The sequence below is a fragment of the Micropterus salmoides genome, unplaced genomic scaffold, assembly GCF_014851395.1.
Source record: "Micropterus salmoides isolate LMB-PRFRI ecotype aquatic unplaced genomic scaffold, ASM1485139v1 Ms_hic_scaffold_5, whole genome shotgun sequence".
Lineage (NCBI taxonomy): Eukaryota > Metazoa > Chordata > Actinopteri > Centrarchiformes > Centrarchidae > Micropterus > Micropterus salmoides.
This window is the reverse complement of record NW_024044237.1, coordinates 36,722,844-36,747,770: the sequence shown is the minus strand read 5'-3', so window position 1 is coordinate 36,747,770 and position 24,927 is coordinate 36,722,844. Positions and strand designations below refer to the sequence as shown.

At 42.6% G+C, this 24,927-nt stretch overlaps 1 protein-coding gene across 2 annotated transcripts in view; it reads right to left on the bottom strand.

The window, feature by feature from the left end:
* Positions 1 to 23,702, bottom strand: part of nfkb1 (nuclear factor of kappa light polypeptide gene enhancer in B-cells 1) — a 55,963-nt gene extending 32,261 nt beyond the window's left edge. For both annotated transcript variants that reach the window (XM_038699792.1, XM_038699793.1), the window contains exons 1-5: positions 23,389 to 23,702; positions 22,193 to 22,236; positions 20,851 to 20,932; positions 14,592 to 14,632; positions 11,558 to 11,656 (exon numbers count right to left, since the gene is read on the bottom strand). In XM_038699792.1, the coding sequence (XP_038555720.1) occupies positions 11,558 to 11,656; positions 14,592 to 14,632; positions 20,851 to 20,932; positions 22,193 to 22,231 (261 nt within the window). In that variant the 5' untranslated portion in view covers positions 22,232 to 22,236; positions 23,389 to 23,702. The remainder of the gene's footprint in view (positions 1 to 11,557; positions 11,657 to 14,591; positions 14,633 to 20,850; positions 20,933 to 22,192; positions 22,237 to 23,388) is intronic.
* Between the last annotated feature and the right edge of the window lie 1,225 nt (positions 23,703 to 24,927).

Genomic DNA, 24,927 nt, shown 5'->3' with positions numbered 1-24,927 from the left:
GTGAAATCAAACTGTCCACTTAGGAAGCAACACTGATTGACAATCAGTTTCACACGCTGTGCAAATGGAAAAGACAACAAGTGGAAATTATAGGCAATTAGCAAGACACCCCCAATAAAGGAGTGGTTCTGCAGGTGGTGACCACAGACCACTTCTCATGCTTCCTGGCTGATGTTTTGGCGGTGCTTTCACTCTAGTGGTAGCACGAGACGGAGTCTACAACCCACACAAGTGGCTCAGGTAGTGCAGCTCATCCAGGATGGCACATCAATGCGAGCTGTGGCAAGAAGGTTTGCTGTGTCTGTCAGCGTAGTGTCCAGAGCACGGAGGCGCTACCAGGAGACAGGCCAGTACATCAGGAGACGTGGAGGAGGCCGTAGGAGGGCAACAACCCAGCAGCAGGACCGCTACCTCCGCCTTTGTGCGAGGAGGAGCAGGAGGAGCAGCTGCCAGAGCCCTGCAAAATGACCTCCAGCAGGCCACAAATGTGCATGTGTCTGCTCAAACGGTCAGAAACAGACTCCATGAGGGTGGTACGAGGGCCCGACGTGCACAGGTGGGGGTCGTGCTTACAGCCCAACACCGTGCAGGACGTTTGGCATTTGCCAGAGAACACCAAGCTTGGCAAATTCGCCACCGGCGCCCTGTGCTCTTCACAGGTGAAAGCAGGTTCATACTGAGCACATGTGACAGACGTGACAGAGTCTGGAGACGCCGTGGAGAACGTTCTGCTGCCTGCAACATCCTCCAGCATGACCGGTTTGGAGGTGGGTCAGTAATGGTGTGGGGTGGCATTTCTTTGGGGGGCCGCACAGACCTCCATGTGCTCGCCAGAGGTAGATCGGTCTGTAGTGTTTTCCACTTTGATTTTGAGTGTGACTCCAAATCCAGACCTCCATGGGTTGATAGATTTGATTTCCATTGATCATTTTTGTGTGATTTTGTTGTCAGCACATTCAACTATTTAAAGAAAGGAGTATTTAATGAGATCATTTCATTCATTCAGATCTAGGATTTTTTTGAGCAGTGTATAATGCTGGCATCAACACAGAAAAGTCCTGCATAATCCGATTACTCCATGCAGAGTCCAATCTAATCTCCATGTTATCTCAGTCAGTAACGTGTTGTTTCAGATGGAAGCTTTATTAACGAATAACACTGCTTAGATTTATTCGTTTTAGCTGACACTTTTATCCATCCATCTATTTATTTTATATGCGACTTACAATAGCTATATATGTTAGAGGTCGCACACCTCTGAAGCAACATAACCCCATCCACACTGCTGCTCGGCTCTCTGATTGCTCTTATAAGTCACGCAGAGCAGAAACACGATGCTGCTGACAGAGTTTTTAATTTGGCATTTTTATTTAAATATTCTGTACCATGTACAGGTGCTGGTCATATAATTAGAATATCATCAAAAAGTTGATTTATTTCAGTAATTCCATTCAAAAAGTGAACCTTGGATATTATATTCATTCATTACACACAGACTGATATATTTCAAATGTTTATTTCATTTAATTGTGATGATTAAAACTGACAACTAATGAAAAACCCAAATTCAGTATCTCCGAAAATTAGAATATTACTTAAGGATTTTTAGAAATGTTGGCCAACTGAAAAGTATGAACATGAAAAGTATGAGCATGTACTGCACTCAATACTTAGTTGGGGCTCCTTTTGCCTGAGTTACTGCAGCAATGCGGCGTGGCATGGAGTCAATCAGGCTGTGGCACTGCTCAGGTGTTATGAGAGCCCAGGTTGCTCTGATAGTGGCCTTCAGCTCTTCTGCATTGTTGGGTCTGGCGTATCGCATCTTCCTCTTCACAATACCCCATAGATTTTCTATAGGGTCAAGGTCAGGCGAGTTTGCTGGCCAATTAAGAACAGGGACACCATGGTCCTTAAACCAGGTACTGGTAGCTTTGGCACTGTGTGCAGGTGCCAAGTCCTGTTGGAAAATGAAATCTGCATCTCCATAAAGTTGGTCAGCAGCAGGAAGCATGAAGTGCTCTAAAACGTCCTGGTAGACGGCTGCGTTGACCTTGGACCTCAGAAAACACAGTGGACCAACACCAGCAGATGACATGGCACCCCAAACCATCACTGACTGTGGAAACTTTACACTGGACTTCAAGCAACGTGGATTCTGTGCCTCTCCTCTCTTCCTCCAGACTCTGGGACCTTGATTTCCAAAGGAAATGCAAAATATAACTTTCAAAAGAGAACATAACTTTGGACCACTCAGCAGCAGTCCAGTCCTTTTTGTCTTTAGCCCAGGCGAGACGCTTCTGACGCTGTGTCTTGTTCAAGAGTGGCTTGACACAAGGAATGCGACAGCTGAAACCCATGTCTTGCATACGTCTGTGCGTGGTGGTTCTTGAAGCACTGACTCCAGCTGCAGTCCACTCTTTGTGAATCTCCCCAACATTTTTGAATGGCTTGTTTCACAATCCTCTCCAGGGTGCGGTTATCCCTATTGCTTGTACACTTTTTTCTACCACATCTTTGCCTTCCCTTCGCCTCTCTATTAATGTGCTTGGACACGGAGCTCTGTGAACAGCCAGCCTCTTTAGCAATGACCTTTGTGTCTTGACCTCCTTGGTTAAGGTGTCAATGGTCGTCTTTTGGACAGCTGTCAAGTCAGCAGTCTTCCCCATGATTGTGTAGCCTACAGAACTAGACTGAGAGACCATTTAAAGGCCTTTGCAGGTGTTTTGAGTTAATTAGCTGATTAGAGTGTGGCACCAGGTGTCTTCAATATTGAACCTTTTCACAATATTCTAATTTTTAGAGATACTGATTTGGGGGTTTTCATAAGTTGTCAGTTATAATCATCAAAATTAAAAGGAATGAACACTTGAAATATATCAGTCTGTGTGGAATGAATGTATACATTATACAAGTTTCACTTTTTGAATGGAATTACTGAAATAAATCAACTTTTTGATGATATTCTAATTATATGACCAGCACCTGTAAACAACACTCACAGCCTACACTTGTACTGTGTATGTCGCCGTTTACTTTGCTAAGACTCCCAGTCTGTTTTCTGCCACCACCGCCGCTTTTAACTCCTGGTCTGATTCTTCGTCTGCCATTTCTTTATTCTTTCGCCAAATCTTCTGTAACTTCGGAACAGACCATCGGCTTCATGTTTACACCGGGACTCGCACGTCCAGTGTATCTGAACGGCCACTAGATGTGTGTTTTCAGTCGTTTTAATACAGACAGAGATCAGCTCTGAGCTGCTGTGCACGGAGATAGTATTCGTTTTAAAACACCGTTTTTAAACAAAAACGCTGTAGTGTGGATGGGGCCTCAGGGTTACGTGTCTTGCTCAGGGGCACATAGGGGTATGGGTCACTGTGGGAGATTGAACCCGGGTCTCTCATCAAGCGCCATCACTTCCCCCTGTAGATTTCAGAGCGTGGCTGGTAGGGATGGTTATTGAGTAGCGATACCTTTAAGGTATCGACCGAAACAGCCCAGTATGGAGTAATATCGAAACGTCTCCAGTCCTTCATTCGATACTTTTTGTAAACAGATCGCGGCAAAAAATTACTATTTGTATGGTTTTGCTTGCAGCCAAACACACAAGCAACACACTAAAAAAGAGAAGAGCACGGCTTTTTTTCCTCACGTGCCTGCACCCGTATGTGCCAAACAAACATATGAAAAATTTAACAACAAAAAAATAGCAAGGTATAGAATGAAGTACTTTATTGGTATCACTTTAAGGGTACTGGTTTTGGTACTGTTATCTTCAGAATTTTAAACGACACCCAACCCTAGTGGCTGGTGGTTTAACAGAGAGCGGGATACAGTCTGTCAGATGTTGAAAGATAAAAATGTATGTAAAGATGCTAAAGATCCTAAAACGTGTCGTATGACATGATTAACGGTATTATCTGCTGGCTCCGCTGTGGAGGAGTCTGAACGTTTGGTAACTACATTATAACCGCGATACGAGTCACTCGGCTAGGTAAAAAGTGACAGTGACGAGCGCTGCGTTTAGCCCAAAGTGTTTCCAATTCTCTGACCGGGGGAAAAAAACGCTCAGCGTCCAGCGTGGAACAGACGCGCAGCGCCGAGTCACGCTGCTGGCGTTTTCACCAAGTTGCTCATGTTGCAATAAATTGAAAGAAAGACGCTGGCCTCAGGAAAAAAACATTTCGGTGGACACAGGCCCTTAAGGAATAGAATTGGTAAGTAAAACTTTATTATGTTCTCTAAAATATAAAAAATCTAAGAATATAATAATAAATGTGGATATTATTTACAGTACAACAGTCTGCTCCTCTGAAACAACCTACTGCTGCGTACATCTGACCAACGGCTGCACTTCTATCATTACATTATCACAATTATATTGTCATCATCTTTATCTCTGTAGACACATATTGTCGAAAATAACTTGCAATATCATGATACTATTTTACGGCCGTCTTAGTACCGACAGGTAACGTCTAATATTACCTTCTTTTATGTAATATTTATGATATGTTCCTAACTGCAAAATGCGCAAACCATCCTGACGCCCAGGTAACACTATAAAAATAGACCTCATTTCCATTCAGTTCATCATCATCTCTGAATAATGCATGAAGTCAGATTAAACAGAGCTTTGAAGTACGAAATTACAACAGGAACTGAGTCCAGAAACATGAATCGAACATCACAGACTAGATACACCCTTTTTTCTTTCTCGCTTTATCTTTAACAGAAGTGTTTTTCCACTTCACCCGCAGCTGTCAGCAGTCTGTGGCCGCACAGAGCGACATGCAGACGTATGAATGTGAAGTAGGACGAGGATCTGTCCGTCACAACACAGGGCTGAACCTGTCAGGGTTTCTGGGCCAGAGTGGGCGCTAACTCAGATATTACACCTCTGGTTGCCAAACTTTCATCTCCAAGACGAAACTCAATGCCCTTCAAGTTTGTGACGCAACGCCACTTCCTTGTAATTACATGTGGGTGTCATGGGAGGAAATTCCCAACAGACAGGAAACACAGCAGAGGTGTGTATGTGTGTCTGTGTGTTAGTAAGTAGTTTAACCCGGACAGGTCCAGGCCAGCACAAGACTCTTCAAAAGCTTCTTTTACCCAAAACTCAGTTCGTCGTCTCGGCTGTGTCGGCTGCAAAACTAAACACACGGAGCTCAGATCTCGGCCAAAGCTGCATAATTCTCCTGATGTCTTGTTGCACTGAGAGACAATGTGTACAAAGTTTTGACTGGAATTTAAATCGTTCATTGGAAACAACAGACAATGTACAAAAAAAGTCAAATCAGGGCTCTACGCTGACCTTTTCAAAGAAATATGTGTGTGTGTGTGAGAATGAGATTTGGTCACTGGACGTTCGACATGGGCCAAAAAATACTGTCAAAGCTTTATAAAAGTTGTCACAATGAAAACAGCTTTTAATTCACTCATCACTCATGTTTTTGGAGAACAAGCTACTGAAATGGACGCAGATCGACCCGCCCTCCGGGACCCGACTGAGGAAAGGCAGAAATTTAGCTGTCGATACCAGAAACATTCCTTGATTCTCAATACCAGATAAATAAATAAATCCCGTAAACTTCAGCATACACTCCTTAAATAACAACATCTGAACTGACTAACAGCAGTGGGAGGAAGTCCAGGACAGATGGGAGGTGGTTTAATGTCTACATTCTCATAAATGAGCAAGATATTGAAATTACACCTTTACACTGTGCATATTTAATTATTAAATTAATTACTTAACTTTTCTTTACAAACTCACAGGTATGAAATGTTTCCAGGTGGTCTCTAGCTATACTGGAAGTTATTGATTGATATTGAGTGAAATGGATCGTATTGTCCTGACTCCTCCTACAGTAACAGGAGCGTTGGACAGACGTTCGGTTCTTAGAGCTGCAAACTGCATCGACACCTTTGGTGATTTTGAGTTAAAATAGCTCTCCAGCAGATCCCAGAACTGGGAGAACTCCAGGCTTTAACTGCACCCGGTTTCCACGTTCCGAGTCGAGGCGGAGCTGCAGCTGCACTTGTCTCCATCTTCCACGTGTTTGATCTTCAGTGCCTTGTAAAACAAGATTTTAGGTATGGACTTGGTACTCGGACACACTCGGCTCTCGTGACATCCCTAAGTCCGACTGTGTTTTGAACAGATAGCGGCGAGGCGGAGGTGGTTATGGTAGAAATCTTTTCTCGCAAACTGTGCTCGTAAATAATTTTTCCCGTTCGCACGTTTCTATTTTTAGGGGCATGTGTGACTAAACTGGTCGCACTGGAGAGCCCAGCAAATTAAAATCAAGCAGCTTCGTCAGTTCTATAATCTGGATGGCTGAGAATCTTCACAGACATGAACTGAAGAAAATTATAAAAGAGGAGATAAAATTTTTCAGTGAGATTAAAGTATTTAAAAAAATGTTTCTACTGGCTGTTTTATATGAATTATACATTAAAAGACTTTCATAAGATCATAAACTCATCAATAAATGCTCCATGAGGAACGAAGTTATATTTTTGTTAGATATCAAACTAATTCATGCACACAAACCAATCATTTACTTGTGAATTACTTAATTTTGGTTACAAACTGATGTGCGTCACTAATTTCTGCTCTCAAATAATCATGCTCCTGAATTAAGAACTCGCACACATAATTAATTTAACATTACTTTAAACAAAATAGTTTAAACCATTTAAAATATGATTACAGATGACAGATAAACGTATTTCCAGGGAGATTTTTAAACAAAAAAAAGGATTGATTCAGTTTTCAGTGTCATTTTGTTTATTTATTTTGGAATAAATAAAGCTCAATAACTTAATTTTGATTTACTCAACAAGAATTAAAAGCAGAAGTTACAGCAGTTTACTGGTTGTTGGCAACTTCTGATAAATAATTACCTCAGATTAATTATTTATTATCATCCACTGTCACTTTATTCCCCTAAAAAACTTAACTTCCCTTCCGACTAAAGCTGCTTTCATGTCATCATTCGTCAGCTTGTGTTTGTTTCATCTTTGAAAGCCATTTAACATTTCCAAATAATATCCTAATAACTTCCTGGAAGTTATCCAAAAATCTTCTTGCACTTCGTTTAGGGAAATTTTCTCTGACAAACTTCTTTCCACCAAACTTTAGAGGAAATTGCAGACATTTACATACAAATAACACAGAACCACAGGGCATAAATTCATCAATTAACAAGGCAAATAATGACATATGTCTGCTAAAGACGGCCTGGCAGAGACGTTTGGTGAGTCAGAAACATGATCATCCTCCTCCTCCTCCCACTGGTCCTACCAGAACAGCGTGAGGGGTTTTCCCGCTCTGCAGCCCCAACATTCAATCGCACCGACAACAACGTGCACACGTCCGTCCGACACGACCACGACCACGACGCTGAACACAGAGAGAGAACAAGACTTCCTGGCTTGTTACGATGCCTTCACCTCCTTTCACCTCTGCTTGTAACAAACACCCACCAGCATTTTTTATTTTTTTTTTATTTCTTTATCCAGAAATCTGAAACCAACTAAGTGTACAAGTGTTTCACCACCGTCCAGATAAGTCTGCAGGCATTCCACGTAAATTAAACAATGTCTTTTAAGCATTTTGTCACATCCTTCCTCTCGCTTAAAGTTCTGCACAAAGTTAAGAAAAAAATCCAAATATAAATGATCCCAAAATGAAATCAAGTGCGACCGGGGTTATTCGAGATTTCGACACTTAAGAACAACATCCGTTGCATAAAATCTGGATTCGCGTGAATTAAAATGTGTTTTGTAGTGAAGTTCAGTGAAGTCAGACGGCAGCAGGAATCTGGGGATTTCCCCGTCTCCTCTGGTTTGGTCGGAACATGTGGGAGCTTCAGACTGCAAACTAAACATCAACAGAAACAACATGCTTTAATGTGAGAGTCTCAGTCAGAGACAGGGCAGATTAAGACAGAAGACAAACCACCCGGGGTCGTCCGACATGCAGGAGAGGCTGACGGCCTCCTGGACGACGTAAAGAGAGTTTAAATCACATGTTACACATGTTGGCTCCGCTTTAATGTCGAGAAGCTGCAGAGCTGCACTCTCTATTCATTCAACTTACACTGTAAATTTACAGCTAAACTGAGGCTTTTTGAAGACCCTTTCTCTCTCTCTCCCTCTTTCTTTGTGCGGTTCATCAACGGTGATAAATTATCCGGTAGTCCCGTGAGGTGCGGACGACTCGGCACATGCGCACTGACGCCCCGAGGTTACAATGGAGGATTTATTCACACACTTTAAAAACCTTATTAAAAGCTTGTTTCTTTTCACATTTTCAGGCTGCATATTAACTTACTGGGAGAAAACTGATAGTTCTGTGAGCCAAAATGGCACGATCCTCGTTTCCCTGCGAAGCTTCGACTGTTAGATTGACCGTCGAATCAGGCTCCGCCCATCGAACCATCAAATCTTCGACTATTAGGGGTCAGGCCTAATTAGTACTTAGAATTAATAAATCAGAGACCGATGAAGAGCCTTTTGCTTTCACAAGGAAATTTTTAAAACAACCCACAGAAATGAAACAGCTGTAACTGCATTTAATACTAAACTAGAGCTAAAAAAAGTACACTATTATATGAAATGCAGTATTTGATATCTTATTGTTATACTTATTGAACACACTGGTGTCCAGGTCCTCCTCCAGGTTGTGGATGGAGACTCTGCATCAGACAGACGGACACTGAGCCGGCGCGCCAACATCTGCTCCCCTTGTTCTGTTTTACATCTGGTTTACTAGTTATTGTTCTAAATATTGTTTCACTTTGTTCAAGTTGAGAAACACACATTTCAAAATGTCAGGATTTTGCACATTCCTTGATAACCAAGCGAGCAGACTCAGAGGACCATTTGTTCCATCATAATCACAATGTTGGCCGCAAAAATCACAATATGACTTTTTCTCCAAATGGTGCAGCTCTAGTATTAAATAAAGATAAAACATTTTATCTACTGTTATCATATTACACAAATTTAAACCAGTTTCTCCTCCATGTTGTGTGAAAGAGCCTCTGCAGAGGATGCCAGTGTGTGATCCTTCTACCTGCCTCCTGACAGCAACACGTTCCCCTGGTTCTGTTTTACTGAAGTTATTACTGTTCTGTTCACATCAGCTGCGGGTTCTGTGGCTGCTGCTGGTGGATCGTGAATCCTTCCCTGGTTTTCTGTGCTTTCACTTTGCTCCTGATTCTTTCAGGAGAGGTCTGCGTAGAGGCCTGAGTGGATAAGTACAGATGGACGCACACTGTACAGTCCCCTCCAGAAGTGTTTTTGTTGTTCACTGAAGACATTTGGGTTTAAGATCAAAAGATGAGACAAGAGTTCAGAATTTCAGCTTTTATTTCCTGGTATTCACGTCTAGATGTGTTAAACAACTCAGGACAAAACCACCCTTTGTTTGAACCCACCCATTTTTCAAGTGACCAAAAGTAAAAGGAACAAATAATCTTAAAGTAAATAAAATTTAATATTTGGTGGCAGAACTCTCGCTTGCAATAACTGCCTCAAGTGCGACTCATCAGCATCACCAAACTGTTCCAGGCCTTTACCGCAGCTTCTTTCACTTCTTGTTTGTTTCGGGGTGTTTCTCTCTTCAGTCTCCTCTTCAGGAGGTGAAATGCATGCTGGGTGAAGGTCAGCTGATTGACTTGGCCAGTCTAAGTCCTTTGTTTTGTTGGCAGTGTGCTTTGGCTCATTGTCCTGCTGCAGGATAAACTTCCTCCACATTAGTTTCAATGCATTTCTCTGTAAGACAAAATGTTTCTGTCCTCTTCTGAATTCATTCTGCTGCGACATCATCAGTTCATCATCAATAAATATTACTGAGCCTGATCCAGAAGCAGCCGTGACATCACCTCCAGCAGGCTTCACAGATGAGCTCGTACGCTTCAGATCATCAGCACTTCCTTTCTCTCTCCACACTTTGGCCTTTCATCACTTTGCTGGAGATTAATCTTGGTCTCATCAGTCCATCAGACTTTTGCGGCTCATCTCTGTACAGATTTCAGTCTGGCCTTGTGATTCTTGCTGCTGATGAGAGGTTTGCATCTTGTGGTGCGGCCTCTAGATTTCTGCTCTCTGAGTCTTCTTCCAGCAGTGGATTGTGATACCTTCACTCTGCACTGTGGAGGTCGCTGCTGATGTTTTCTTCACAGCTCTCACCATATTTCTGTCATCAGCTGCTGTTGTTTTGCTTGGCCGACCTGTTGGACGTCTGTTGCTCAGTACACCAGTAGTTTCTTTCTTTTTCAGGACGTTCCACGTTGTTGTGCTCAATGTTTGTCCGACGGCTCTGCTCGATTTTCCTTCTTTTCTCAGCTTGACAGTAGCTTGCTTTTCTCCCACAGACAGCTCTCTGGTCTTCATGTTGGTTTATCCTCTTTAACAGGAAATGCAGTCTTTATAGGTTTGAACCAAGGATGGACAAGGACAATCAGCCTAAAAGGCAACAGCTGGGCAACAACAAACATCTGGCAGTCACATGTTCCAGTAGTTTTGCTCACTTGAAAAATGGGTGGGTTCAAACAAACGGTGGTTTTGTCCTGAGATGTTTAACACATCTAGACGTGAAAACCAGGAAATGAGAGCTGAAATTCTGAACTCTTGTCTCATCTTTTGATCTTAAACCCAAATGTCTTCAGTGAACAACAAAAACAAAGGAATCTGCCTCGTCGTTCAAAGACTTCTGTATGTGGTATTTTTATTTCTTCTCTTCAGTGTGTGAAGTATATTCCTGACTAGCTTGAGATAAAAGCGACTTCTCTGGCGGGTTGACCGCTCTTGGGTAGGAGTGGGGGGCTATGTTCCCACTGTGGTAACTGTTTGCATGTTGTGAACTGTGACGCTGAGTAAAATAAAATAAAAAATTGCAACTCGAAAAAACATTTGTGTCGGGAAAACCACAGTTTCCACCATCAAAGTTAACTTGCGTGCTCAAACAGTTAGGATGTTTTCCCTCAGCGTGGCTTAGGTGTTCAAATACAGGTGGTTTAATATAAAAGCAAAGCTCTTGTTCAGAACTTCTCCACAGCACAAAAGCAAAGGAAGACTAAAGGTGGTGAACACAGTCACAGCTGGCTCTCTGCCTTCAAACCAAGTTTTTGCTTCTCTGTACATGCAGACAACAAACAGCTCGCAGGAAACTGTGCGTTTCTGCAGAGTGAAGTCGACCACACTTCACAGCTCTCAGCCTTCTTTACGCATCAAATACTTTTAATCACTTCCTGGAAAGTATTTTTAGCATCATTACTTCACGTTGGAATGAAGTTAAAATGTCAGCGGCTGTCAGTCCTGCTTTTCAACGTTTCAACAGTTGGGTGAGCTCACAAAACAGATTCATGTGCTCGTTACAGCCGCACAGCTCAGACTGAAGCTGTTTGATCAAATGTCTTTATACTCAGCGGAGACGCCGGGCGACACGATTCAGGTCCACTAAGGAGACGACACACAAACATCTACGGAAGTCGGCAGGTCAACGCTGAGTTTTGGTTCTGAGAAAACAGACAGGAAGTCTTACCTTGACGGTGGGGTAGGTCTTCCGGTTCTTCTCACTGGAGGCTCCCGGCAGACCGCCGTGAGACGGACCTTCACAACCGTACCGGAACCTGAAGCCACGCTGGGAGACAAAGAGAGACAATCATTTAAATACACATTCATGAGATCAACTGTCAGCCTGACATGATGCATCAGCTGAAAATTACTATATCTGTGTGTTCCGTTACCAAATGTCCAAGACCCGAGCAGTCGAGAAGACCCAAGCACTTGATTAGACCCCTGCACTCGATAAGACCCGCTAAGACCCGAGCAGTCGATAAGACCCGAGCAGTCGATAAGACCCCTGCACTCGATAAGACCCGCTAAGACCCGAGCAGTCGATAAGACCCCTGCACTTGATAAGACCCGCTAAGACCCGAGCAGTCGAGAAGACCCGAGCAGTCGATAAGACCCAAGCACTTGATAAGACCCGAGCAGTCGATAAGACCCGAGCAGTCGATAAGACCCAAGCACTTGATAAGACCCGAGCAGTCGATAAGACCCGAGCACTTGATAAGACCCGAGCAGTCGATAAGACCCGCTAAGACCTGAGCAGTCGATAAGACCCGAGCAGTCGATAAGACCCGCTAAGACCTGAGCAGTCGATAAGACCCGAGCAGTCGATAAGACCCGCTAAGACCCGAGCAGTCGATAAGACCCAAGCACTTGATAAGACCCGAGCAGTCGATAAGACCCAAGCACTTGATAAGACCCGAGCAGTCGATAAGACCCGCTAAGACCTGAGCAGTCGATAAGACCCGAGCAGTCGATAAGACCCGCTAAGACCCGAGCAGTCGATAAGACCCGAGCAGTCGAGAAGACCCGCTAAGACCCGAGCAGTCGATAAGACCCCTGCACTTGATAAGACCCGCTAAGACCCGAGCAGTCGAGAAGACCCGAGCAGTCGATAAGACCCAAGCACTTGATAAGACCCGAGCAGTCGATAAGACCCGAGCAGTCGATAAGACCCGAGCAGTCGATAAGACCCCTGCACTCGATAAGACCCGCTAAGACCCGAGCAGTCGAGAAGACCCGAGCAGTCGATAAGACCCCTGCACTCGATAAGACCCGCTAAGACCCGAGCAGTCGAGAAGACCCGCTAAGACCCGAGCAGTCGAGAAGACCCGAGCAGTCGATAAGACCCAAGCACTTGATAAGACCCGAGCAGTCGATAAGACCCGAGCAGTCGATAAGACCCAAGCACTTGATAAGACCCGAGCAGTCGATAAGACCCGCTAAGACCTGAGCAGTCGATAAGACCCGAGCAGTCGATAAGACCCGCTAAGACCCGAGCAGTCGATAAGACCCGAGCAGTCGAGAAGACCCGCTAAGACCCGAGCAGTCGATAAGACCCCTGCACTCGATAAGACCCGCTAAGACCCGAGCAGTCGATAAGACCCGCTAAGACCCGAGCAGTCGATAAGACCCGCTAAGACCCGAGCAGTCGATAAGACCCGCTAAGGCCCGAGCAGTCGATAAGACCCGCTAAGGCCCGAGCAGTCGATAAGACCCGAGCAGTCGATAAGACCCGCTAAGACCCGAGCAGTCGATAAGACCCGCTAAGGCCCGAGCAGTCGATAAGACCCGCTAAGACCCGAGCAGTCGATAAGACCCCTGCGTTTGGATTCTGCGTCTCGGTTCCTAACTTTCTGCATGAGGATTCTTAAAGTGTCGTGTCCCTCTTAAAACGTCTCCGGTAGAAGTCAGTTTAAGAAAGTAAACTTTGAACAACCTCCAATCATACAGTGACAGTTCCCCTCAAGTCTCATCGTGATGCACATAAGCTGCTGCTGACACACAAGTAGGGTTGGGTATCGAGAACAAAAGTTTGGATTCTGCTTCTGGGTTCCTGAACCGAGATTCAAGTTCAACCAGATTCAAAAAGTAGAACCGGAATCAATAAAGTAACCGCAGACGATGAGATACCAAACCCTGCTCCCTGTTGGGTGTTGATGTTTTCTGACGGTAAAAGGCTCATTTCCTGTAGTTACATCTGAAACTCTGTGGTAATAATCTGACCGCAGGATAAACACTGTGACCTGCATGGTGGAGGATTTTTAAACCTTCTTAGAAAACAATTTGATAAGCTTGCTGTGTTTTACCAAACATGTTATTAACGCTGCTGCGTCACGTGCTCGGTCCGTCCCGCCTTTGTCTTCTCATCTCTTCACCCACAGAGTCAGTTTCTGCTTCAACTAAACAAGCAAGCTCCACCAGAGGAAGTTCAGAGCTCACCCTTTTTATCTGAGTCCCTTATTTTCCCATAGCCACCAATGTTTAGCTGCTTTGGAATATTTAAAGTGACGAATTATACTATTTCATGCACAGCCAGACTGTCGGCGATCTCGGCGACCTGCAGGTAAAATCCTGTAGCGTGAGCTGGACTCGTCAGGCGAAGGAAAGCAGATGCTTCAGATTATGTTCCATATTTTAACACAACAGAATTATTCATCCTTAAAGGTCCATTTATATTTATTTATTATTTATATATTTATTCTTGCATCGAGTCTATGGCGCATAAATTGGTCTTAATGTGATTTTCACTGAATTTATCCCGATGTAAGTGATATGCAGAGTGATTCCAACTATCACTTACTCTGGAGAAAATAATCCTTTAGAGTTTTACAAGCAGGAAAAAGTCGATCGGTCCTGATCAGGTGGAGACGTGCGAGAGAAAAACTCATGAGGATGAAGTTAGTTTATCAATCAGCAACATTTTAAAAAGAGAGTCTGAAGTTGCTGAATAAATCCTGTCGTTGTAAATATCAGATGATAATAATCACTGGATTTTATTTAAAAGCTTTTTGTCTTTCAGTCCAACATGTGATCATTTACCATTTTCAGGTGAGAATTCAAACTTCAAATCTTTCAGTTCATTCTGAAAACATGGAAATCATTTCTTTGGGGAAATTCTTTAAGAAATAATGAATCCTTTTTCTCTCCACGCGTCTCCCAACACGTTGTGATCATTCACATCGCTGTGACGGAGCAGCAGAGGGAGGACGGGTGGGTTTTACCTGTTTGGGCTGCTCCACGATCTGCAGGTACGGGCCGTCCACTGAAACACAGAGAGGCAAAGTCAGTACGAACTGAAACAATCGGTGCATTAATCAAGTAATCCATCAGGAGAATGGCTGAGCTGATTAATCAGTTATGATTAATCAGCTCAGCCATTTTTCAAGGAACTCGAAGTACTAATACCACACTGTAAAAATACAAGTGTTACTTCAGTAAAAGTACTAATACCACACTGTAAAAATACAAGTGTTACTTCAGTAAAAGTACTAATACCACACTGTAAAAATACAAGTGTTACTTCAGTAAAAGTACTAATACCACACTGTAAAAATACAAGTGTTACTTCAGTAAAAGTACAAATACCACACTGTAAAAATACAAGTGTTACTTCAGTAAAAGTACAAATACCACACTGTAAAAATACAAGTGTTACTTCAGTAAAAGTACTAATACCACACTGTAAAAATACAAGTGTTACTTCAGTAAAAGTACAAATACCACACTGTAAAAATACAAGTGTTACTTCAGTAAAAGTACAAATACCACACTGTAAAAATACAAGTGTTACTTCAGTAAAAGTACTAATACCACACTGTAAAAATACAAGTGTTACTTCAGTAAAAGTACTAATACCACAGTGTAAAAGTCTGTCAGTATAATAGGGAAATGTGCTTGAAGTAGAGCTAGTAAAGTTAGTAAAGTTAGTAAAGTTAGTAAAGTTAGTAAAGTTAGTAAAGTTAGTAAAGTTAGTAAAGTTAGTAGAGCTAGTAAAACTAATTAGTGATGCAAACTCGTCCTTTTAAGCTGATGAGGAGACGTTTCTTTTTAGATTTTAATGTGCAAATAAAATGCAGCTCAGAAGGGAGGAGGTTTCTGATGCTGCCTGTTTTTATATTAATGTCTAGAGATAAATGTCAGAAGCTGTGAAATGAAGACACAGAAGACAAACATGAACAGTCGTATCTATAATGATTCTGAGGTCACATTAACAGGGTTTTAGGGGGTGATGCCCAAAACATGCTGTGCCCTCACTGTAAAATCACTGTGGAGCATCAGAACCAACCAGATTACTTTCCCCAGATCTGAAGGTTGTCGTTCCTCCAGCAGGCTGATCTTTGGCTGTTGGTTATTTATTATCTGTTCTAGGTTTTCCAACTATTTGTTCAGAGATATGGTGAAAATAACGGCCCAATATGATGTGAAATTACATATTTGTCATTGGTAATCATAACATTTCCTTGGGGGAGGAGCCCGAAACCTCTCGACCACCACGACCAATCAACATTAATCTAAAGCTCACATTAAACTGGGGAAACACTGCTGAGGCAGATTAATGATTTTAACTTTAAAAAGTCTTTTAAAAGAGTCACCGCAGGGTGGCTAAATCCTCGGAAACACCTCTTGTACTGAAACCCTGTAGGCTGAAAGACAGGAGGGAGGACTGCAGCTGCTTGACCTCTGACCTCCATCACCAACGTCTGCTGTCGGTGACAGAGCAACTGAAGCTGTTGAAGTCTTATGCAAATGTGAAGAGGATGCACTTTCCCCTCATCCTACACATCTACAGCAACTCACTGCTCTGTCTTCACGTCCGAGCAAAGACACAAACTAAACAGGGAAGTGAGACTCGCAGAAACGCCGGCCCACATTCACCACACCAGCACGTCATGAAACTCGTCTTTCACTTTGCCTTCATCACATTCGTTTCCCAAAGAGAAAACAACTTTCTCAAGCTGTGAGCAGGAAACGATCCACCACAGCTGCTTCAACCCAAAACACAACATCTGCCCCACATCGTGTTCACCAAACCAAGCGCCCCTCGCACACCGGAGGCTTCAGTGTTTAACTGTCACGTCTGTTTGTACAGTTTGGGTGAACAAAGTGTGCATTCACGTCAACATGTGCAACCAAAACAAAGCCCTAACTATCTGACAGCACCCCCCCCCCACAACTCAAAGTCCACTTGCTGGCTTTAACCCGTCTCAGTCTTTATCAGCGGGCAGTTTGCTCTCACCGTTACAGAAACTCACTTCACACAGACGTCACTTCTCTCAGCTACAGATGGAGAATCAATGAGCTGTCAATCAAACGTGGGAGGCGGTGACCAGGGAGGAGCGGTTTCCCTTCTCAGTGTCAAAAAACAAAATAAAGACTCAAGCAGAGTTAAAACTGCAAGTAGCTCTGGGCTTGACCTCGTGCCGTGACGAGCGCCGTGACGAGCGCCGTGACGAGCGCCGTGACGAGCGCCGTGACGAGCGCCGTGACGAGCGCCGTGGCCGCTACAGATACTGGAGGACACGGCTCTGAATTACCGCACGCTTTGGACGCCTCACAAAGGAGTTAAATCTTACTTTCTGTGTCTCTACAAAACACATGCAAAATATTTACATTATGTCCCAGAACATCCAGCGTGGAACACAGTCAGAAAACGGCTGGAACTAGACGTCTGTGAAGGTTCTCAGTCATCCAGGTCTTAGCTACCCAAAGAAGGTTTAAGTCGAGGGAAGCCGGACTTGGTTGACGATACTAGAAGACGTTTCGTCCCTCATCCAAAGGACTTCTTCAGTTCTGACTGACTGGTGGGGAAACTTTTTTTTTCCCTGCATAGGAGAAGTTTTTGACGCCCCCCAAAGGAAAATCACCAGCGCCAAAATGATAAATGAAAAAATAAAAAGCGTTCCAAATATTCTGCTACTGTGCTTTAATAGCCATTTATTAAACAACTGTTGAGCAAGCAGAACATGAACTTAAATACAACGTCTTGACTTTCAGCAGTCACCTCTCCTCTCATCAGCCGCTGTATTTTACACATGCAGCAGGCGCTGGATTAATAAACCAGCAGCTGAACGCTCCGCTACGAAGCTCGCACTACTGGGAGACATTACTTCCTGTTATTTCTCACAATATAAAAGCCGTTCTTCTCCTCTGCCCTCTCCAGATCAGGTTCTCTGGGCACTACGTGACGCTCACCTGTTCCCGTTCTCACCTGCCTGCTGATCTCCGCAGGTGGAATTAATATTAACGTAACGACTGTAACAAAAGTCGTTATGGTCGTTAGAGCCACCCGTGGCCAAGTCTGAACTTTCCCCTGAGGCCAAGAGGTAACGCTTGTTCAGTTTCCGGGGAAGTGATGAAAGGACCGCACTACGCCACCACTGACTTTCCCTACCAGTCATTTCAGAACTGAAAAAGTCTCTGGTCTCTTCGACCAAGTCCAGTTGCCCTTGACTTTAACCTTCTTTGGATGTGTGGAACTAGGAACCAGGATCTTTCAGTGCTGAACATTTCTGACTGAATAGAGGGTACCGGCTTTAAGTCGAGCATTTTAAATCCTCTTTGCTACGACTGCTCGTCTCTTTTGCCCCCAGTGACCAAATCTGCAAACCAATAAATCACAGCGTGAATCTCCGGCATGCTGACTGTGCTGTTGCAGTAGGGCTGGGCAATTAAACGATTTAGATTTTGGCTTCCAATGATTATAAAAACAAGGTAAGATGATTATTGTGGCGTATTCGTTTTGTCTAGTGTCATAAATCCAGCGCACCCTTTCTTAACTGCAGTGAGCCCAACAGCTGACACAAACACAGAGGAGTCTGCAGCGTTTCTCCTGCAGGAACACTTTTACAACTAATTAGACAATAGCCAGAATTAATGCCTGCTTCTGGGAAACTGCTGCTAATGTTGGTTGATGCTGGACAGTATTTACTAAAGCGCCGTAATCAAACACGGTTATCATGGTAACTTGTGCGGTCATGAAATTTACCATGGTTTATCATTAAACTGGTAACCGTTTCATCCCTACTCCCGACAGAACGCCACGGCTGAATTTCAGCGTTACACTGAGTCGCCGTCAAACAATGCGCTGCTGTCATCCTCGTGCTCTGAATGTTGTTTGAAGTTACTAATATTATTTTAACTGAATACTTTAAAAGTTCAATAAATGCATCTCAGTCTTGACCGTAATAATCCTGATTATGATGATTTTTGCCACCATCGAGCAGCCCTACGTCACAGCGACGCCTGTCGGAAGCTTTGCTCGCTGTACGGTGCATCAGTCAGATCAAACTTCAGTTGCCTTTTAGTTTCTTGGAAATTTGATCCTGGTACTTTTGGTGGAAACGTGGCTAAAGTAGGAGACGGGGCTCCAGACAGTTTCAGAGGAGGCTCAGTGACTGGAAGTGAACAAATATTACATTAGTTATCAGATCTGCATCACATAGAAAAGCTTTAATGTGTGTTAAAGAGAGAAATTTAATGTTTTTCCCACTTTATCACTCAGATACTAATAATTCCTGAGGACACACCTTTTATTCTGTATTTGGTCTCTCTTGTCGAGTGTCTATGTGACAATTCAACATAATCATGATCCAATAGGCGTCCAGGAATTGAGCAAATCAAAGCAAGTAAACTAACGTCTCCTGCAGACTACACGACCTTCAGCGTCGCCCGACGGCCGTGCCGTTCACGCCGCACAACTTGCCGTCTTATGACGGGAGTGCTGAAGTCGTCGTGGCGTTCACACGACGTGACTGATCGGTGACAGGGGGTCACACGCTACAGGAGCTGACAGCGGCTGTGTCACCTGACGCTGGACTCCAAACCACGTTTAGTCAAGAAAACACACGTGAAATGTGAAACAGGAAATGAGGCGAACCTACAGACAAAAAAAGCTGTTTGTTATCATAAAGATAGAAATTGTAAAGACAAAGAATCTGGGTGAAAGGATGGATCAGCAGGTAGCAGCAGTCTGAGCTGCAGAGAGCTGCAGGTCAGTGAAAACTGTTGAAAGTGAAAAAGTAGCCGCCTGCTCTCATTGGCTGGATGTGGATGTCGAGTCGGCCGACTCCTCCTACATATTTGGCGTGCTAGATATCTGGCTGGCGTCGGTGATGTGTCAGAAATGTGCCGGGGACACGTTTTGATGCTTCGTTGAGTAGTTCACACATTACACAGAGCTCGCCGAGCGGCAAATCGAGCGAACTAGGCTCAAGGGGGGGGGGGTGAGGAGGAACCTTTTCCTAAGCTTTGCCTGAGGGGAGGCCGACATGGTCTCGGACTTTGAAAACCGCCGCTCTAGTGTCTAAAATGTCAGAGAGATAAAGAACAGAGGAAACAGAAAAGCCTCAGAAACAACTCAACACTGAACTGAACCAGGAAATAAAGACAAAATCTGAGTAAACAACAGAAGTGAAGCCAGTTAACAGTTAATCTGATGCTCATTAACTGCTGGCCATGATGGTCTGTTTAACGCGCAGCTCCTGGCTCTCCTATCACATTATTAGTTCTACACGAGATCCCAGAGAGCTTGTAGAGCGGACTCAACTAGACCTTTAGCACCATAACAGTATATTCTAACCTTCTGTCGTTTCCCATTCACAGTTCTGTCAGCGTAAACAGGAACACCTGCAGGTAAATGTTCGGGTTTATTTGAGTCCACGCAGACCGCAAGAACTGGGATTGGTCGGCCGGGTAGCGTCACATTTCCTCCGAGCTCCCAGGAAGCGCTCCATGCTTTGAGGCCAGTTTTACAAGTGGCCAAACAAGCGGATTGTGGTATTTTCTTATTCTTCAACGTTTCTACGACAAACTGAAACTTTCTTGGCTTCACACGGGATCAAAACATTAGTCGTCTCTCGTCGTTAACTACCGTACATATTCTTTCCAAACACAGGGGCCCATGAGGGGGGGGGGGTCTTAGGCTCTTTGTAAATCCCTTGACGCCCGTGAACACATCTGCAGTGACTGGCTGGACGTCCCAGCGGCAAACTGACATTACAAGAGCTGTTCCTCAGGAGTTATGTTACATGTTCCTGCATAACAGCGTTATGAACAAAAGGAGCTGCGGTGTGATTTTAAAGAGATTTATGTGTGCTCGGGTTAAAGTTTGATTCCCCAAGGAGGAAAAGGACAGTTTCCTTCCTGAGCGAGTGGGATTAATCACTACACAGCCTCCAACTCGCCAACAGCAAGACCGCGGGATCATCATTCTACTTCACGTTCCCTACAGCCTCAGATCCACCTTAAAAAACACGGTGTGCGTTTGAAGGAGACCTTAAAATGATCAGTAAACAAACAACCAACAGCTGTTTAGGCTCGTGACACCTGAGCAGGGAGCGGCTGATCAAACCAAACTTTTTGTCGCGACAGGTTTAAAAACAAAGAAGCAGCTTTTGTTGATTTAAGATGAGATAAATCAAGGCGATAAATCAAACAGCGGCTGAGTGAGGACGTCTCTTCGTATGAAGGTGGGACTCTCACCTGTCCGCAGGGACGCCGTCTGAGGCATCGCAGCAAAATGTGTAAAGTCCCACGATGGATCCATCATTATGTTCTCAAAAATCTGAAAGAAGAAGAAATTAATACCTGATTAATGAGCAATATTCTGGTTTAATTTGTCCCAATACTGCAATTATGAAGGATTTAAATCCACCCTGGCTCTCAACATTATCAGTACTCTTTATTTTTACTACTATTGATTCATTAATGTAGTATACTGCACATATTTCCACACTCCTATCCTAACACTTCTATTTTCTAAGTTATACGATGCAATATATTGCACATCTTTTCAAGATTTTTACTAATGATGATTTCTTTATTGCCTCGTTTGGCAACGTGAGCAACTGTAACGAAACTAATCTCCCCTCGGTGGATCAATAAAGTATTTCTGACGGAGCGACGTCAGGTGAAGACTCTCCGCCAACAGCTCAGCGTACAAATGTTTCAGTATTAACCAATATGTACGGGGAAGACAAACTCTAATATCAGTGTATTGATAACAAAAAGCAAAGTAGCTGCAGCTAAAAGGTTATTTTCATTATTAATTAATCTGCTGATGATTTTCTCGAGTTTTGTCTATAAAATGTCATAAAATGGTGAAAAACATCCGGTTCCATCAGAATCAGAATCAGCTGTTTTGCCAAGTTGTTTTTACACGCAGAAGGAATTTACCAGACGTAAACATTTATAACAAGATGCGCTATCGTGCATAACACTGCAGAAACTAGAACCAGGTAACGTTTTCTGAGCTTATGAAGCTTAGAAAAATTACTAAAAACAATTATTCAACTATCTTTCACCATCATTAAACGGACTGATCGTTGCAGCAACACAACCCAAAAACATACCAGAGCTGCAACTAATGTTTATTTTCATTTCAATTAATCTCTCAATCATTTTCCTGATTAATCGATTAGTTATTTGGTCTATAAAAAGACAGACAATGGTGAAAAATGACGGCCAGTGTTTCCCAAAAACTCAAGATGACGTCCGTAAACGTCTTGTTTTGTCCACAACCCAAATTTATTCAGTTTAGTGTCACAGAGGAGGAACGAAACCAGCAAATATTCACATTAAACCCTAACCCATTAAAATAGTTGCAGACTAATTTAAGTTTAAGTTGACAACTGATCTATGAATCAGTGCAGCTCTAAAACAAACTACTGTTTAAGTCAGTACTGTTGTAAAATATCTTGTTTCGGCTCCTGAATAATGACAGAGATGTGGCTGAAAGCTAAAAGACAGAATGAGATATTGTTTTGGTTCTAAAGATTTCACTGTTGTTGTGACACAGATGAAGAACAGCTAAAGGTGAGTTTACCTGAGTATTATGAAGGTAGTCTTCTCCATGGACAGACATGGTGTCTGCAAAGGTCAAACACAACCATTACACCTAAATACAATGACTGTCACTACGATGTGTGTTAAGCAACCAACCACTAAATTAAAACATTTATTACTGTTCATTTATAATTTTACTTCTTTTATAAGCACAGAAACACTAAAGGGAGGAAATAATCAGGTGAATTAGTTTCAATAACAACATTTCTGCATTTATTATACAATGCATAATGTATTTTGACAGTAAATAAGTATTATCTTAATTAGTATTTATTAATAAACACTTGTTGCTGCTTGCATCGCGCGTGCACGCACCGGTTACACATGAACGCGCCTGTGCTAGCTGTCTGGCTATCAGCTAGCACTACCGGACTGTTTGTCTGTTATGTTACTAAGCCGACCGCTTTAAAAATAAGTTATTAACAGATTATACTTGTACAGCAGCGACAGCAGTACAGTTACTATCAGACTGTTGGCTTCATGTTACACAGAATGTCCTGAAAGAGTCGGTACAAACCGCTACCTGTCCTAGCTAAGTAGGAGCTAGCTTCGGGAGCGGAGAACGTAACACGAAACTCCGGAGAAATATCATCCGGTTTAACGGTTCTGCACTATTCACTTTGGGGACTTGAACTCAAGAACTTCATTTAACATATATAGAGAGTCAGGCGAGTCCACTGCTGTTTTCGGCAAGTGTAAAATTCATATTATTCACTTTAAATAAAAGTTTCAGCTTCTTCTATGGTTTGTCTGTTCACCCACACGGTCTCCTGCCACCAAGAAAACGTGGACTGCGGTAGGAAATCCAGCGAGTGAGGCTGTGGTAAAAGTTCTAACTTCGACTAAAATAAAGACATAACGAAGAGTGCATACAAGCCGAATTTACCAGGGGTTATCATAAATATATATAAGTATCTTAAGTGCTGATGTAAGACATTATTATATTGGCTATCCAGAAAGAAACCTTAAAGTTCCCATTTATAAGACGGAGTTTGGTGGTGACGCTCTGAAAGTTACCTGGCTAATGAGGAAGTGAGTAGCATAACAAAGCAACAGTCGCGCTTTTCTCACGAGTCATGGCAGAAGTATAATAATGAATATTAATTAACAGCTAATCAAGTTAGGTTAGTTAACGTTAGCTATTATAGACAGTGTGGGTAGTTAAGGAGCTCTTACCTGGGTCGCTAGGTCAGGTTATAAGTCGGTATTCTCAACATGAACTATGAGTGACGGTCCTCAGTCCACTTCACCCCTGATGACTTTCGCACATCATTTCGCCAAGTCCTCGCAGAAGCAGCGGATCCATTTACACCTAAATGAGCTTTAGTAGCAGTGCGTCATGACGCGTTACGACCGCGTCATTACAGTTAAATAACTAAACTATTTTTAAATCGACATTTATTCACGACAACGAGCAGCAAAAGTCCTGCAGGTGACACAAAGTTAGTCTCAGTTGTTGAAGTCGATTTCCTTCCCCACTGGAAATTCCCTGTGACGTTCACCTCCAGCCGCGAAGAGGTCTCACTCTGAGGACAATTAATGTGTTTATTACTAGGGCAAGCCTTTAAAAGGTACTCTTTAAAACTTAGTTTTGAGCATTTATTAAAGATGTTCTTGCAACAAGAATTTTAAATAACAAATGCAATAAGAAAGGTTTATTTGCACAACGAGAGTTGAATAAGAATTGCAATGTAAATATAAGAGAAACAGATCTGAGCTACCTAAGCTAAAAAACAAACAAGCTACTGATTGCTGCATTTTACTCCTGTATAATTTTATTTTTATTTCTTTTATAATGACAATACCATGATATTTGGGTTTCTGTAAAGCCGCGAGTTTGATTCTGTTTTTTTTTATATAAATATAAAACAAATCCAGTTATTTTTGAGTTAAGAGAGGAGAGCCAGCCTGACACAGAGGTAAGTAACTTTTAATATAAAATCTATATTATTATATATAAAACATATCATTTTATATTTTGAATTATTGCCACCTGCCATCTGAATTTTGTGTTTCCTTTATAAAAATAAAGACATTTCCACCATAAATTGGTGCAGAAAATGTCTCCAGAATGCAGGAAGTTAAGTGTTTAATGCTCCCCCCCCCCCCCAACTATTATTAGAAATAGTTTTAAAATGTCTTCCGGTCTTGTTCCCATGACCCCAGATGTGCATCATCACATCTGGTGGATACAGTGTTTCATCAAACCCCTAATCTGAGCCCTTAAACCACTTTTCAACACTTAAATAACTAGTACACCTAGAAACTCATTTTGAAACAGTGCTCTGCAGATCAGATATCAACTATTCCTGTTTTAGACACTAGCACTTCATTTTTAGTTATTTGTGACTATTCCATTAGTTACTAGTGCTTATTTTTTAGTTAGTAATTAGCTAGTAATTAATGGAATAATTACCAGTAACTAACTGATAAATTACTGGTAATTATTCCACTAGTTTTTTGTTAACTCTGTTTTTAGTAACAGGTGACTATTACCGTTTTACTAAAAACAGTTGAATAGTACTTAATATGTAGTCACTAGAAACTATTCCAAGAGAGTAATGTTTGAACAAAATAAGCACTTGTATCTGAATTACAGATACTAGTAAAATGGAAATAGTTATTAGTAAATATTCATTATTTGTCAGTAACTAATGTGGTGAAATCTGACCTGCTGAGCCTCATAGATTTCAATGGGAAAAATTAGTTACTAGT